This window comes from Maylandia zebra, linkage group LG3 (genome assembly GCF_041146795.1).
Source record: "Maylandia zebra isolate NMK-2024a linkage group LG3, Mzebra_GT3a, whole genome shotgun sequence".
NCBI classification, from domain to species: Eukaryota; Metazoa; Chordata; class Actinopteri; order Cichliformes; family Cichlidae; genus Maylandia; species Maylandia zebra.
The window spans coordinates 17,230,755-17,246,782 of record NC_135169.1 but is presented as its reverse complement, the minus strand read 5'-3'; the positions used below and the strand labels follow the sequence as shown (position 1 = coordinate 17,246,782).

The 16,028-nt window shown below is 39.5% G+C and overlaps 1 protein-coding gene and 1 long non-coding RNA gene across 2 annotated transcripts in view; one reads left to right on the top strand and one right to left on the bottom strand.

Annotated features, from left to right (window-relative positions):
- The window catches only part of LOC106676871 (uncharacterized), a 123,452-nt gene that overhangs the window by 13,781 nt on the left and 93,643 nt on the right, over nt 1-16,028 (bottom strand). Inside the window, exons 13-16 of the mRNA XM_076880270.1 lie at nt 7,757-7,819; nt 5,860-5,943; nt 716-778; nt 242-304 (exon numbers count right to left, since the gene is read on the bottom strand). Coding sequence (XP_076736385.1) covers nt 242-304; nt 716-778; nt 5,860-5,943; nt 7,757-7,819 — 273 coding nt within the window. The remainder of the gene's footprint in view (nt 1-241; nt 305-715; nt 779-5,859; nt 5,944-7,756; nt 7,820-16,028) is intronic.
- LOC143417004 (uncharacterized) lies at nt 10,561-11,639 on the top strand. The gene is made up of 2 exons (XR_013097239.1): nt 10,561-10,800; nt 11,392-11,639. It is a non-coding gene; the product is annotated as an uncharacterized LOC143417004 (long non-coding RNA).

Below are 16,028 nucleotides of genomic sequence, written 5' to 3'. Positions count from 1 at the left end.
CTTACTCTGCAACTGCAACAATGGAAGGCACATGTGTGTGATTACACAATGCAATCACACATTCATTCACAAAAAGTTAATAAATTAAGTTTTATATAGAAATAAGAGAATTTGAATGAATTAGAAATTTGGTGTCAAATAAACAAAATTATATCTAAAGTTTCCTTCATAACTCTTTACAATACAGAGATAAAGAGGATTTTGTCAGCATATTAAAAATGTTTACAGTGGAAGAACAAACCTCGTGACATTTGGACTTGAACTGATTCTTCAGTTTCTCTGCTGCTTGTTTCTCCTGCTGGAGCTGATTGATGGTTTCAGTATTCATGTGAAATGTTACATGAAGAAAGAGCAGAAGGAAGAAATGTTCATGTTTAAGACACAATAATGAAAACACAACCAGAGTCACATTAAAGCTTTAAATAAGAGCTGAATTATGGAAATATAAGTTGGTTCATATAAATAAGTAACGATTTATTTATTTAAATGTTTTATTTGAATTATCTAAATAATTTAAATAAATGAAGGCCCAAAGGATATATTTGATTTTGAATGTAGTGTCTCCAAAAATAAAAGCAGATTTTACTTAAACACACTCACACACAAAATATAACATTTATAAAATCTGATTTATAAAACGAAACAACTGTTTTGTGTTTGTTGGTAAAAATTAACAGCATCAATGTCAGAATTAAATGTAAAAACATAAAAGTACCTTTTTGACTTTTTCCTTTGTTTCTTCATCCCTCTTTTCCTCATCCTTGAGTTTATTTTCCAGCTGCAGACAGGACGAAGAAACATCACCGTTTTTAACAGAGAAACAATGTTGTTTTAGTACTTTATGCTTTTCGCTTATGCACAAATGACATATAGGATTGATTTATTTATTTAGGAGAAAGACCTGATTGACTCTGGATAAAGCTGCTACACTGGCAACACAAACGGAATTTGCAGTTCAACAAACTAAGTCCATGGAAAGAGCACTTCAGCGATACACCACTAAAACCACCTGATCTTCAACTGGTTACATACACAAAGAAAATAATTCCTGTGTTAGGCTGAACATCACCCTTTTAGGCAACACTGTTCTACCTGTTGCTCCTACTGCTTCTGTGATCTCTACAAACACATCACCTGCTTCCTGCATCCCTGCTGCCCAGATATTGACTGTGTGCATAAAGTGAAACAACTCTGACAAACAACTCTCATGCCTCCGAACGAGGTAGAATTTTCTTGTAAAACAAAGGGGGGCCTACCAAAAACAAGTTTGGGAACCACTGCTGTAGACAAACACCAGGGTCCTCTCTGATGATGGCTGCCGCCCTCACATCTTATATACACACAGACACAAAGATGTTCCACAACTCTTACATGTTGCCTCGTCTCACCTTCCCTTCAAGGAGAGACATTTACGACTGTTTTTCACTGAGCTGTTGCCTCCCTTCTTCCACAGATGATCTATCTATCTATCTATCTATCTATCTATCTATCATCTAACCCCCCACAAACCTGAACGTCTCTGACTTACTGCCGCGGCCGCTGTGTGTGTGTGTGTAGAACACATGTGATAGAACATAAGACACGTTTGTGAAGCTAACCTAAGTGACAAAATGATACAACTGTTACTAAAGTGATATGGTTAAAAAATGTGATCAATACATAGAATAAAGAAATTTCCACCACATGGCACAGAGAAACCTGCGGCGTTTACTTCCTGCAAACTGTCTGCAACAGAACAAACGTTTTCTACTGTTGAAAAAGAAGCTCTTTCTTGTGTGTGGACTGCAGAGAAAAGGAGAACATATTTGTGAGGCTGATGTTTCACGAGGACAGACCACCAAGCTCTGACAATGCTGCTGAGCACCAAAGGAATTCATAGGGCGAGAATGAATATCACCCGCTGGTCTGCTGTTATTTACCGCCCAGGTTCTCTGAGTCATACAGGTGACTGTCTATCTCATCTGCTTCTGCCTGTTTCTTCACATCTCACTTCGGATGCAGATCTTGAAATGGTAGCTCAAATTTCTGCTGCCATGTCGTCACTTCCAGTTGCTGATTTTCATTCTGCCTGTTCGACTTGACCTGAACTGCTTGCTTTGCTCTCACAAATACAAAGTGTTTTGTCTGCCTCAATCAAATCACTTGCACCTTATTACAACATCTATAATGAACTCTCAACTCTAAGTAATTATGTTCTCAGAGGCTCATTGCACCATGTACAGTGAGACCTACAGTGATTGCAGTAGCACATGAAAGTCACCAAAGGATTGTGAACACAAAACAAAGATTAAGAGCTCTCTGCTGGTGCATTGACTGACTACTACTCCAAATGGCCTCAGCTTGCCTTTTCACCTTCTGCTACTACTAATGATGTTGTTCAGCTCCTCTCGTCTGTCTTTAGTCGTCACAGCAACTCAGAGAACATTAATGTAACAGACAAAAGTACACAGTTTACCTCTGAAGCATTTGACTCATTCCTCCATAATACAGGCAACTCTCACAGCAGAACATCTGTCTACTGCCCAGCTGCAAATGGAGCAATTGAACGGTTTCTTCGTGACCTCTGCACCTGCATCCAGACAGCAATCCAGCCGTCACAGCCATGGAAGCAGGCTTCAAGTTTATGGGACAACACTGCATGCAACCACTTCCTTCTCTCCCTATGAACTGATGTATGGCAGAAAGATACTTAACTAGACAGACTCTCTTTGCCTTCTGTCTACTGTAAGAAATATCAGCTGAAGAGGCAACGTTACACTGATGCTGAGCGTCATGAATGGAAGCCTGCTTTTCTACCAGGAGAGAGAGTGAGGATGAGGAAACCACATCACACTGTTAAAGGACCCCAGAATTCCTCCTCCTGTAACAGTAACAAAAACCAAAGGCTTCTTGCTGAGTGATGGAAAGATCTGGATCTGGCACTCGTCTTGTATGCTGTCCCTCAGTGACTGTCCCCAAGACTGCCATGTGTCAAGCATGAGCCTCTCTGTCACAAAGACCATATTGTGCCATAATAGTTGTGCTTGCTGTACTTTAGTTTAACAGAATGGATTACCTGCCACCAACGCAATAAGAACTGCATTAAAAACATAAATAGGAACAATTATTTATTTTTCATTTTACATAACATTCTAAATATTTACAGGTTTATTCAGTCTTGCAGTTTGTAATATTCAGATGTTACAACTGTTGTTATGATTTAAGTTCAGTGTTGGGAAAGTTACTTTTAAAATGTATTCCACTACAGAAGACATGCCTCAAAATGTATTTTGTAACGTAGTCAGTTACGTTACTCAATGAGAGTAAAGTATTCTGAATACTTTGGATTACTTAATATATTATCATGCATTTTACAACTACATGAATGTACTATTGCTGTGTGATTTATTACTATTACTGAAGGTTAATCGCCATACTAACACCAACTAGATTTTTAAAAATTATTATAAATGAGTAACAGTAGGCGGACATCATGTAAGGCTGCACTTTTAGCAGCGATCTTATGGGCTCAAAATGTGGTCATAAATATTTTGTACTTGTAAAAAAGATTTGTATGTGTAAAAAAGATTTGTATGTGTAAAAAAGATTTGTGTGTGCGTAAAAAAGATTTGTATGTGTAAAAAAGATTTGTGTGTGCGTAAAAAAGATTTGTATGTGTAAAAAAGATTTGTATGTGTAAAAAAGATTTGTGTGTGCGTAAAAAAGATTTGTATGTGTAAAAAAGATTTGTGTGTGGACTTAGAAAAAAAACCCCTGCAAGTTACAAGTACGAATTTTGACCCTATTTTTCTTCCCTTCATCTGATTGGTCAATGTCATGTCAATCACAAATGTAACAATCCAATCAGAGAACAGATGGGTTTGGCTGTTGAGGGGCGCTTTTTTTGAACTGCAGGTCTTTGAAGGGAATAAATGCCCTTTTACATGCCAACCCAGCGTTTTCCTTCATCACCACGAAGGAAAACAGTCTGTGGTCGTCCGAGTTTAGTGATTTTTGTGTCACAGGTCTACGTGTTTAATACAGGGACTTCCACAGCCTTTTCAACAGCGCTGTGGACCGCGGGGTGGGGGCGGGCAGTGTTTTGGAAATGACAGTCTTCATTACAAAGCTTTCTTTGTTATGAATTAGCATACATGTTTTTATTGAACATTTGAAGAACCAGCAAAAAAAACAAACTCTTGTAGAGGACATAAAGTCAGAGATAGAAAAGACAAGGAGCAGGTGCATCTAGTACAGGTAGAGCTGCTGCAAAAACCCACAGAGCCCAGCAGCCAGCGTAACAAATTCTGGATCCTTTGCTTTTAGTTAGCAGTTAGCATTAGCAGCACATCCTGCATCCGATGTGAAAGGACTTTTATGCTGCGCACTGTGACTCACAGCAATGGTCCTGGGTCAGCCCTGACTTTTTGTTAAACTAATCCTAAAGTAATAATGGTATTTCTAACCACTGATATACCACAACTTTATCCTTTCAACAGCTACTGAAAGTTAGGGGACCTAGCTGCTATCGGATATTTATATAGCGATCCTCCAACTTCAAACTGCATCACCCTTCAAGGACCTGCAGTTCAAAAAAGCGCCCCTCCGACAGCCAAACCCATCTGTTCTTTGATTGGATTGTTACATTTGTGATTGACATGACATTGACCAATCAGATGAAAGGAAGAAAAATAGGGTCAAAATCCGTACTTGTAACTTGCAGGGTTTTTTTGGCTAAGTCCACACACAAATCTTTTTTACACATACAAATCTTTTTTACACATACAAATCTTTTTTACGCACACACAAATTCTTTTTACACATACAAATCTTTTTTACGCACACACAAATCTTTTTTACACATACAAATCTTTTTTACGCACACAAATCTTTTTTACACATACAAATCTTTTTTACGCACACACAAATTCTTTTTTACACATACAAATCTTTTTTACAAGTACAAAATATTTATGACCACATTTTGAGCCCATACGATCTCATATAGAAAACTATTCCGCGCGTATAAGAAACGGGTCCGCGGCTCTGAACCATAGTAAAGGGACCTCTGGCTAATACGTCGGGTTCTGTGTTGGACTCTTAGCCGAAAACTAGCTTTACTTTGTTGTCTGGGTCGAGTTGTTTGGTAGCGAGAGACAGAGAGAGGTGTTGAAAGGCTACTCCAATGGAACTTATTGTTTCGGAGGAAAAAACAAACACAGTGTACAGTCGAGTCACTGTACACTTTCCTGTACACTGTATGCCGTACACTAACAGCATCTTCAGCTCCACCTGTCTCTCCATTGGCTCCCATCAGGGCTGTTTCCTGAGCCCACTGCTGTTCACGCTGCTGACACATGACTGCAGCGCTACATCTTCCTCTAATCACATGATTAGGAACGCAAATGACACAACAGTGGTGGGTCTCATTATGGACTGCATATATCTATCTTAAAGAGGATGTGAAACGATTGGTGCAGTGTCAACAATCTAATCCTGAATGTCAAGAAGACCAAGAAGTTGATCATCAACTTCAGGACAAAACAGTCCATTTATTCTCCACTAATGATTGACATCTGAGCTGTGGAGGTAGTCAGCAGTGTCTACTTTCTAGGGGTACAGATAACTAAGAAGTTAGACTGGTCACCAAACACATGAGCACTGGTTAAACAGTCTCAGCAATATCTGCACTGTGTGATGACGAGTAAATGCACCCGAATTTCATTCTGATGCGCACCAGCTGTTCTGAATGACAGTTGGTGCGCATCACATGTTCTGGTGATTCTATTCTATTCTATAGTGTTTCGATCACCAGAGAAAGAGATCTGATTAAACATGGCAGTCATGTAAATGCAGGAAGTTAGTGTATAAAAAATGAACCTGTTGTTTTGTGGAATCAAGCTCATTTCTCAGTCTCTCCATCTTCTGTTTGTCTTTCTGGGCTTGACTGATGTTTCCATAAAGCTGCAATTAAAAAGAAACAAAAACAGAGAAGACAAAAGTACATTTTTTATGTTTTTTGTTATAGCATGTGGGTGATTACACAGAGGCAACAAATTAATTTCTATATGGAATTAGAAGAATGGAGAACCTAAAGAAAAAACTGTATTTGAATTTCATTATAAGTAAATTAATTAAGCTTTGTCTTAAATTAAGAGTTTTCATATAAGAAGAGAGTATGTGTGACAACAACACACACTGTCTCAATGAGGTCAACAAAGTTCTCTGTACATTTTCAACCAACAACAACACCCTGAAATAAAAGACAGTCTTCACCCTGATGAGAAAACACTGAATCTCAGAGTGACTGATGTCTGTAAAACTCTGAGGAGAGTGAATGTATGAAAGGCAGCAGGACAACATTCAAGGACGAGTACTCAGAGAGTGTGCTGAGCAGCTAGCACACGTCCTTACAGAAATCTTTAACAACTCCCTTAATAATGAAGTCCTTGTAGAGTCCCTTCCACATCAGTCTTTGGCCAAACTGCTCCACAGAGCGATGTCCTCTGCTCGTTACCTGAGCTTTACGAGAACAGTCACGTATGAATGCTGTTTGTTGGTTGATCATCCCCCAGGAGGTGGTGAAAAAACTGACCCCTCCCACAGGTATCAGCACCCCCATGTGTATCTGGCTGCTGGTCGTCCTCAATGACAGAACTCACTCTGTCAGAGTGGGAAACAGCATCTTCAGCTCCACCTGTCTCTCCATTGTTTACTGAGCCCAATGCTTTTCACGCTGATGACACATGACTGCAGCGCTGCATCTTCCTCTAATCACATGATTAGGAACGCAAATGACACAACAGTGGTGGGTCTCATTATGGACTGCATATATCTATCTTAAAGAGGATGTGAAACGATTGGTGCAGTGTCAACAATCTAATCCTGAATGTCAAGAAGACCAAGAAGTTGATCATCAACTTCAGGACAAAACAGTCCATTTATTCTCCACTAATGATTGACATCTGAGCTGTGGAGGTAGTCAGCAGTGTCTACTTTCTAGGGGTACAGATAACTAAGAAGTTAGACTGGTCACCAAACACATGAGCACTGGTTAAACAGTCTCAGCAATGTCTGCACTGTGTGATGACGAGTAAATGCACCCGAATTTCATTCTGATGCGCACCAGCTGTTCTGAATGACAGTTGGTGCGCATCACATGTTCTGGTGATTCTATTCTATTCTACTCTCTTTACACAAAGAGAGTAAATAAAAGTATTTTATGTGAATATAAGGGAGTTGATGCAGCATGATGTTAACAAAATTGAGTCTTGTGGGATGATCTGAAAAATTTCTACAGAGATAAAGTGGTGGATTTATAAGTTGTGTTTTTTGTGGTTAATGATACAGAAACTGCAACAACGTAAAGCAAAACACATATGTGATTACACAATGCAATCACACATTCATTCATAAAAAATTAATAAATTAAGTTCTATATAGAATTAAGAGCCTGGTATGATATTAATTACAAAAGGACGATCCCATAGAAACACATTCATTTGCATTTCATTGTTAGTTAATAATTAATTGAGGATTTTAAATTAACAGTGTTGATATACATGAAAAAGGAAGATGAGTTTCTGCATTTCAGCACTTTCTTTGGACGTCAACATGGATTATAATCATGTCCAATATATAGAAACGGTTACTTTTATAGACATTTGTTGTCAAATAAGCAAAATAATATCTAAAGTTTCCTTCATAACTCTTTACAATACAGAGATAACGAGAGTTGGGTCAGTAAATTCTGAATGTTTATAATGGAAACACAAACCTCACGATTTTTGTACTCCAGCTGCTTCTTCAGGTTCTCTGCTGCTTTTTTCTCCTGCTGGAGCTGATTGTGAAATGTTACATGTAGAAAGAGCAGAAGGAAGAAATGTTTATATTTCAGACACAATAATGAAAACACAACTGGAGAGAAATTAAAGCTTTACTTAAAAGCTTTATTACGTAAACATAAGTTGTTGGATACAAAAAGTGAATAAATTAAAATCCTAACAAAATATTTGTGTTCAAATGTAGTGTATCCCAAAATAAAAGTATATTTCCCTTAAAAAATAAATGCACAAAATGTAATATTTATTTATATATATATATATTTATTTAATCTGATTTATAAAGCAAAGAAACAATTAAAATATTCACAGTTTTTTTATGTTTTACTTGAGTGCAGCTGGATTTCAGTGTCACTAAAAGATTTTGGAGTCTTGTGTTTTTCAGTAAGATTTTCCTGCATCAGTGCCAGTATTAAATGTAAAAAGTTTCATCATTCCTCTTTTTCTTATCCTGGAGTTTATTTTTTTAGCTGCAGATGAGAGTGAGAAACATTAAAGTTGTTAAGTGTTCCATTGGCATATTTTATTTCACTTATTTCAAGCTAAAATATCTTGTATCAAGTGAAAATAAAATGGAACAAGTGAAAACTCTCTAGTTTATTTCTAGTTTCAAGATTCACTGTCTTGAAACATCCATCCATCCATCCATCCATCTTCATCCGCTTTATCCGAGGCCGGGTCGCGGGGGCAGCAGCCTAAGCAAAGAGTCTTGTCTTGAAACAAGTTTCTATATTTTACTGAAATGTTGCTCTGACTGTTTCTCATTTTAAGTGTAGTGAGATTATTTTGACGAGAAATAAGACAAATATACGTGGTAAGATTTTGTGTTTTTGCAGTGTATAGGCACACCACCAGCACCATCAGCTCTGCTGGCGGTCTGCTGGATGATCTCAATGCATTCTACACCTGGTGTCATGGTGTCGGGACAACAACCTTACCCTCAACACTGATAAGACAAAGAAGATGATAGTGGACACGAGGAAGAAGAGCAGGCCACACCAGCCACTCTTTATCCGGGGCCTTGAAGTAGAGAGGGTGAGCAGCTTTAGGTACCTGGGCCCCCTTTCCCTGGCGGGTTGCAGAGTATGGGGGTGCCTACTGGGGTCAGCGGGGGTCCCTTCCTTCCCTCCCCATCTCCAGCTGCCTCCCTCTTCCCGCTCCACCACAAACACCCACACATGCAGGGCCTTGGAGTAGGGGTATGTCACCAGGGTGCAGAGGAGGCTACCCCCCCCCCCCCCCCCCCCCGTCCCCTTCTGGCTGCCTTTGCCTCAATTTTATCCCACAACTTAGACATTCACATTACTCACACTCTCATTACACATACATATAGGATCTTGGGGGTGGGCACGATACACGGAATCCAAATTACCATCAGGGTGTACAACCTCACCCCTGGCGTCGTTGCCCACCTCTCAATTTTAAATACACATAGACATTGAGGGCTAGCAGGAGGGACTATGCGCTTACCTGCTGCTCTCTGGCAGGTAGCTCCATGCCCTCCTGGGTTTTAAATGCAACTTAGAACACACATGCATCAACACTACAATGAGCGGGTGGAGGGAGGTTTGGAGTCTTCTCTCACCCCCATTCTCTGCGGCCTGCTGGAGCGGGGGGGCTAGGACTAGGAGGAGGAGTTGGCCGTCCGACTGCGGTCTGGAGTGTGTTGCCTCCCTGCTGCTGCGGAGTCGGGGCGGTCTGCCTCTCCCCACCGCAGGGAAAAGGGTAACACCACCTGGGTCTGGGTGCAGTTTCCCTCCTCCAGGGGCAAGGGTACCTAGACCCGGTTCGTAGAGTACGCTTGGGGAGTGTGATCGTGTGTACAGCGTCTCTTTATGTCTGTCTCCACGTTGGTTGAGGATGGAGTAAGTGCATATGAGAGCATGAGGGTGGGAATGGATGTTTGTATCTGTGTGTGCCTGTATGTCTGTGTCTATATGTCAGGTTGGGTATCAGACGCCACCTCTCTGGGGACATCTCAGGCCCTCCAAGGTTTGGAGGTCTATCTCCCCCCACCACCACTTCCCCTGCCGGTGGCGGACTCCCTCAGACATCGGTGCGTTGGTGGTTCTTTGTGTCTGGGGGTGGGCGTCCAGGTGCACACCGGCTCACTCCTTGGCGGCTGCTTATCGGGGCCTGGAGCCTGGGGCTCGCTCGGGCCACTTCGGAGGTGGGGTGCCCCCGGCCTCTCGGCCTGGGGCTCGGTCACTCAGGCGCAGCTGGCTGCCGGCAGAGCTCACGGGCGCGTCACTGCAACCCCCCCCCCCGGCTTCCGCTCCGCGGCTGCTGAGTGAGCCCTCATCTGGGACTCTCCTTAGCTCTTACTGGGACAGTGGCGCAGCTGCCCCTCTGTTAGTCTTCCTTGGTCTCTTGTGTTCTGGGGGCCTCTGGATGTCTGGAGTTTTGATCTCCCCCATACCTGCTTCATGCCCTGGAGGACGGGGCAGTGGCTCCCCCACACCCTCTATCAGATCATTACATGAAGGAACCTTTTAAAAAAAACAAGCGCGTTCATGCTCACAGGTGTACACACGGGTGCTCACACACACAAACTACACCCTTTTTGGCTCCTACCTCAAAGCACACTGTGTTCTGTTGATCTTATGTGCTGCACAATAATGTTTAATATTTAGTATTTACACAGCAAATTCAAAAGTGTTAAATGTTTTGGTGTTAATAGTCTTCTTGCACAAGTAGAGTTAATTTTACTCTAAGTAGAGTCACATTCTTTTAATGTAACTGAGGTGTAAAATGATAGTAGTTAAAATCGAGTGTTAAAAATGAGTGTTTCTATGTCAAATCTGGAGGTGTTACAATGGAAACATTAACTCTTGACCTCTTAACTCTGAACTCCTACAGGGGCTATGACACCAACAGAGTAAATTCACAGACTCCGCCCCCAGCACGGCTCCAATCGAAGCTGAAGTGAAGCCGTTTCAGAACATTTTGCTCTACATATTTGAGTTGTTTGCCATGCTTGGTAAGTCATTTTTTCAAAGATTGTTTCAATTATTTCTATGAGCTTTTACTTCTGTGGCTCTTTGGAGTTGAGACAAAGCTGTGTGAAAGGCATTAGCCATGTTGCTCGGTGATAGCATAATATTCTGTTTTAGCTAGCTGAAAGGTATTGTTTGCGGGCAAATACCACAGCCTTGAAAAAAAGCTTGCATGTGAATTTTCAGTCAAACCTTTGGTCAAATACACCTAAAACAATGTGTAGAATGTGAAATGTTGGTATAATGGTGCTACTTGAAGCCTGAAAACGATCGCCCATAAAAAATAAAAAAACGAGCAAACAGCAGTAGCAGACGTCCTGACTGGGTTCTACGTTAGCATAGATCCCTCCAGAGTTTTGTGCACACGGTTTAGGTAAAAATGAAAAAGGTTGAGGTTTTACATTTAGTTCAGTATTACCTGTTGCCTGTGTCCTTGTCTTTTGGGAAAATACTTTACACAAGTAATGGCTCAAAGAGGATTCCTTTTTTTTTTTTTTTTACTGTGCTGCAATTGATTACTGGATTATTTGTGCCATTAATTAGTGTCAACTAATTTTTATTCAATCTCCACACAGGATATGCTTGTGAAGATGGAATATGGGGGAGAGCAGAAGTGCGTTGAAGTTCCACAAAGGGATGAATGAAGGACATGCATATTGTATTGAAGAAATAAGTGATGAGATGCTGTTATTTGCATTTACCATGTCAGACCTTTTGATAAACAAAATTCTAATGAAAGTGAGAACATGTATACTGTTACATCTTTCAGAAAATGTTTTGAAATTGTGGTGCACAGTTCAGAATAAATGTTTTTCAAAAACCATTGCATCTTTTTAGTAAATGTTTATTTCCAAAAGAAATTTCTAGAAGTTCAGAACAGTAAAATTCCCGCTTTTTAGAATGAATTAGAAGATAACTCTTACGTAGTTAAACTAAAATACTCTTTGAGAGTTAATATATAAACTCTTAACACCAAGTGTTAAATGATCAACTCCAGACAGATTTGGTGTTTAACACTAAATCAGAGTTAACGTACCAACTCTCCAAAAAGAGTTAAATTAACACTCTCTGGTGTGGACCCATATAGACACTTTAATAGTGTTGAAATCAAATCCGACAGTGTTAATTTGGACATGCTGGATTTGCTGTGTACTGTCATATTCCCATATATCATTGTGATGTTGTTTATTCTATTACTCTTGTTCTCTTCTGCTTGTTTTCTTTTTTCTTTCTCAGCAGGTGATCCAGGTGATCGATATGCTTTTTTTTTTTCTGCCCATTCTGTTGGTTTTTGTCTTTTGCCCTTCTCCCCCGTCCCTCTTCTCAGCTGTTTCTCTTTCCCTCTTTCTTTCTCCCCTTCTTTCCCCGAGTCAAGTCTGTCCCGTATTCAGCAAGTGAAAATAAAATAAACAATAAAAGGTGAATCAAATGGACCATTATGGCAAGGCTGGGATGGTCAATTTGGTAAAGTAAATCCGTTGGGCATCTTTCTTTGCCTTTAGACAATAATTCTGATGGCAAAAGAGCCAAACGGGACAGGCAAAAAAAAAAAAAAAAGATGATTCAATGCAGAGAGGTCTATTAACATATAGTGAGTGAGAAAGGTGACTGGAAAGGAAAAACTCAATGCATCATGGGAATCCCCCGGCAGCCTACGTCTATTGCACCATAACTAAGGGAGGATTCAGGGTCACCTGGTCCAGCTCTAACTATATGCTTTAGCAAAAAGGAAAGTTTTAAGCCTAATCTTAAAAGTACAGATAGTGTCTGTCTCCCAAATCCAAACTGGAAGCTGGTTCCACAGAAGAGGGGCCTGAAAACTGAAGGCTCTCCCTCCCATTCTACTTTTAAATACTCTAGGAACAACAAGTAGGCCTGCAGAGCGAGAGCGAAGTGCTCTAATAGGGTGATATGGTACTACAAGGTCATTAAGATAAGATGGGGCCTGATTATTTAAGAGAAGAGCTACTTTACTTCACTGCTTAGAAAGAAATGGACAAAGAATTTTCTACTCACTGCCAAATACTCTGTTGTTGTAAAACAACACTTTTCACGTCAAGTAAATGTTGTTGTGGACATGGTTTCAGAAAACGAACACAAGTGTCACATGAGACACTTATTTAGTATGTGGCCAGCCTGTATGAGCTGTGAATTTTCTTGTGAAAATAAAAGGAACTCCTATTCTTGGAAGAGACCTGATGGAAGCGCTGATTGTCAGCATTGCAGGCAACACTTTTCTACCCCCATGTACTGTTCCTACTATCAACATTTTATAATAGTATTAACATTTCTTATATTCTTACATTTATATTTTATACCTTTAGACTTATTTTTATTGATTCATTTATAGTGTACAGTCTTGTGACAAGTAAATGCACCAGGCTATTCTGTTGTCTGTTAGAAAGAGAGCTAATAAATAAAAGTTGTATTATGTAAATATAAGGGAGCTGATGTAGCATGGTGTTAACAACATTAAGTGTTCTGTCCACGTTTACCTCTGTTTTCTGAGTGATGCTTTCACTGACCTTTGATACCAGTATAGGTAATATGTCTGTCAGCTTCTGAATGATTTCATCATTTTCAGATCTGATCATCTGTCAGAGAGAAAGACAGACAGATGTTGATGATTCAGCACTTTGTTGATAAAAGTGACAAAATGATTGAAGCTTCACACTGTGTGCAACATGTTTTCAACCATTGTGTCCTCTTACTCAATCTGACTGGTGTTCATTTTAATAACTAAGACTGTATAGACTAACATATATAAAGGATGTAAATTATTTCAATTACAGTCACAGAGACATAAAAACTAAAGTCACTTATTTTCTTGCACATTTTATTTAAATACAACTACTGAGGATTAGTGCTACTCTGTTCCAGCGTATCACCTTCAACCATACAAACACACACACACACACACACACACACAAATTAGTGTCTGTAAGTCTTATAGCACGTTTACTATTGCTGTCAGTTTAAGGTTTGTATAATAATAATGAACTTAAACACAATCACAGCTTTTACATGGATTCTGTATCTTTACTGAAATTAATGTGCAATATTCTCACTCTTGTCTTTGTCTCTTCACACACAGTTAATCACATCAAACGTGACAATAAACAGAAGTTTTAAATCTCACTTCACTCAGTGCTGTTTGATCAGCTGTGTGATAAAGTCAATATTTAATATAGAAGCTCAAATTTCAACAACACAAAATGCTGCCAGTTTAAAAAAATAAATGAACATTAGACCAAATAAATACTCTGCTGTGGTAGATTCCAACATATTAAACTTATTTGATGACAGACTTTTTTTCTTTGCTGTGGAGCATTTTTTACAATGTGTCATCCTATTTTTCCCTCATCCTCAACATCTCCTTAAAGTGAAGGTTACTATGTTCATTTGCTGAGTTTTAGACCTTTAGAGTCAAATGAATTTATTTATATACTACAGTCTGATGGTGAATAAATACTTGTGTTCACAATTATACTATTCATAAGTTGAATCAGCAATTTCTCAATGTTAATGGAAAGACAAACCTCTGGATTTTTGTTCTCCAAATGCTTCTTCAGGTCCTCCGCTGCTACTTTCACCTCCTGGAGCTGTTTGATGAATTCAGTATTCTTCTCTAACTGCAGTTAAAATTTTACATAAAGAAAGAGCAGAAGGAAGAAATGTTCATGTTTAAGACACAATAATGAAATCACAACCTGAGTCAAGGCTGTAAATAAAAGCTGCATTATGTAAATGTAATATAATGATACATAAAAACTAATACATGAATAATTATTTGTAATTATTTATGCATGTTGTCATATAGCAATATATATTGTTTATTAATAAACAGCACACAGTGGTCCAGTTCACCCGTCACTGCTTCGCTTTTTCGCTGCTTTTTTATTGCACAGTACAGCATTGCATTCTGCAGCCTGATTGACTCTCCTCCGTGCTGTATCTCCTGTGCTTGCCAAATTTATTACGTTTGGTTTTGATAACCATCACGTCCAATAGAAAAAACAGCACAAAAACACCCATAACTATGACCTTCATTCGGAAATAGACACCTGCACCGCGAGGGGAAAAGGCGCACGAAAGTGGTGCGCAGACGAAGATGAAACGCAGCATAATAATACTTTAACGTTTTGCAATCTACAAAGGTTTGCACTTTGAGAATCAACTTGTGAGAACTGCGAGTAATGTTCATGTGTGTGTAGAAAAAAATTGTATAAAGTGCGTGGCAAGGGGCTAGTTATTCTGAGAACCCCTGCTGCAATAAATGAGGGACCACTGTATATACTTTCTGTCACAGTCCTGAGTCTGTGGACTCAGTGTTTTTCTGTTTGTATTAGTTATCTTTGATTTCATGATGTGTTTTGATTCTCTTGGGTTTGATTTCTGTCGCTAGTATTCCTAACTCCCTAGGTCCTTGGCATTTCTTGTGTTCTCCTTCTTAGGTCGTGGTTCTGTGTTACTTCTGTTAGTATACAGTCATCTCTGTCAGTGTGTCTCTTGTTCTGTATCCCCTAGTTTAGTCCACGTCTGTTCAGTTTCTTGTTTTACTTTGAAAGTCTGTGTACTATGTCAATGTGTTGAGTTTTGCCTCCCCTTGTCTTGTCATGTCTGATGAGTCCCAGCTGTGCTCTCCTCCTGTTTCACATTCCCTAATCACCTCAGTATGTATTTAAGCCCTGTGTTTTTCCCTGCCAGTTGTTGCGTCCTCCACGTTTGTTGTGTGTGTATTCATTGTCGTCTACCTTCAGTATCTCCTGTCTAGTTAGTTTAAGTTGTTGTTTATGTATCGCCAAGAGTGACTCACCAGCAAATAAAGCTGTCGTTTAAGTTAATGTTTTGTCTCAGAGTCCTGCACGTGGGTCCAGCCACTGACAGCCACACAACTCACCGTGACACTTTCTCTATGACTATCGTTTCCAACCTGGCAGCAGCTCTCCAGGGCAGAAACAATGTTCTTATTTCTCTCCTCCTCCTCCCTGAGGCCCTTCCACTTTAAGCTGGGTCCTTTTTCCTGTCTCTCTGTAAATAGTTATATTTTATATATTTATGTTTAATGTTTTTCTGTTTGAGAATTTTAATATTAGTTGAAATACATGTTTGTAATGACCAATGTCTCAGTTCCACTACACAACAAATATTGGCACACAACTTGACACATGTAGTATTAATTTCATATTATAATAATGAAAAAATATACTAC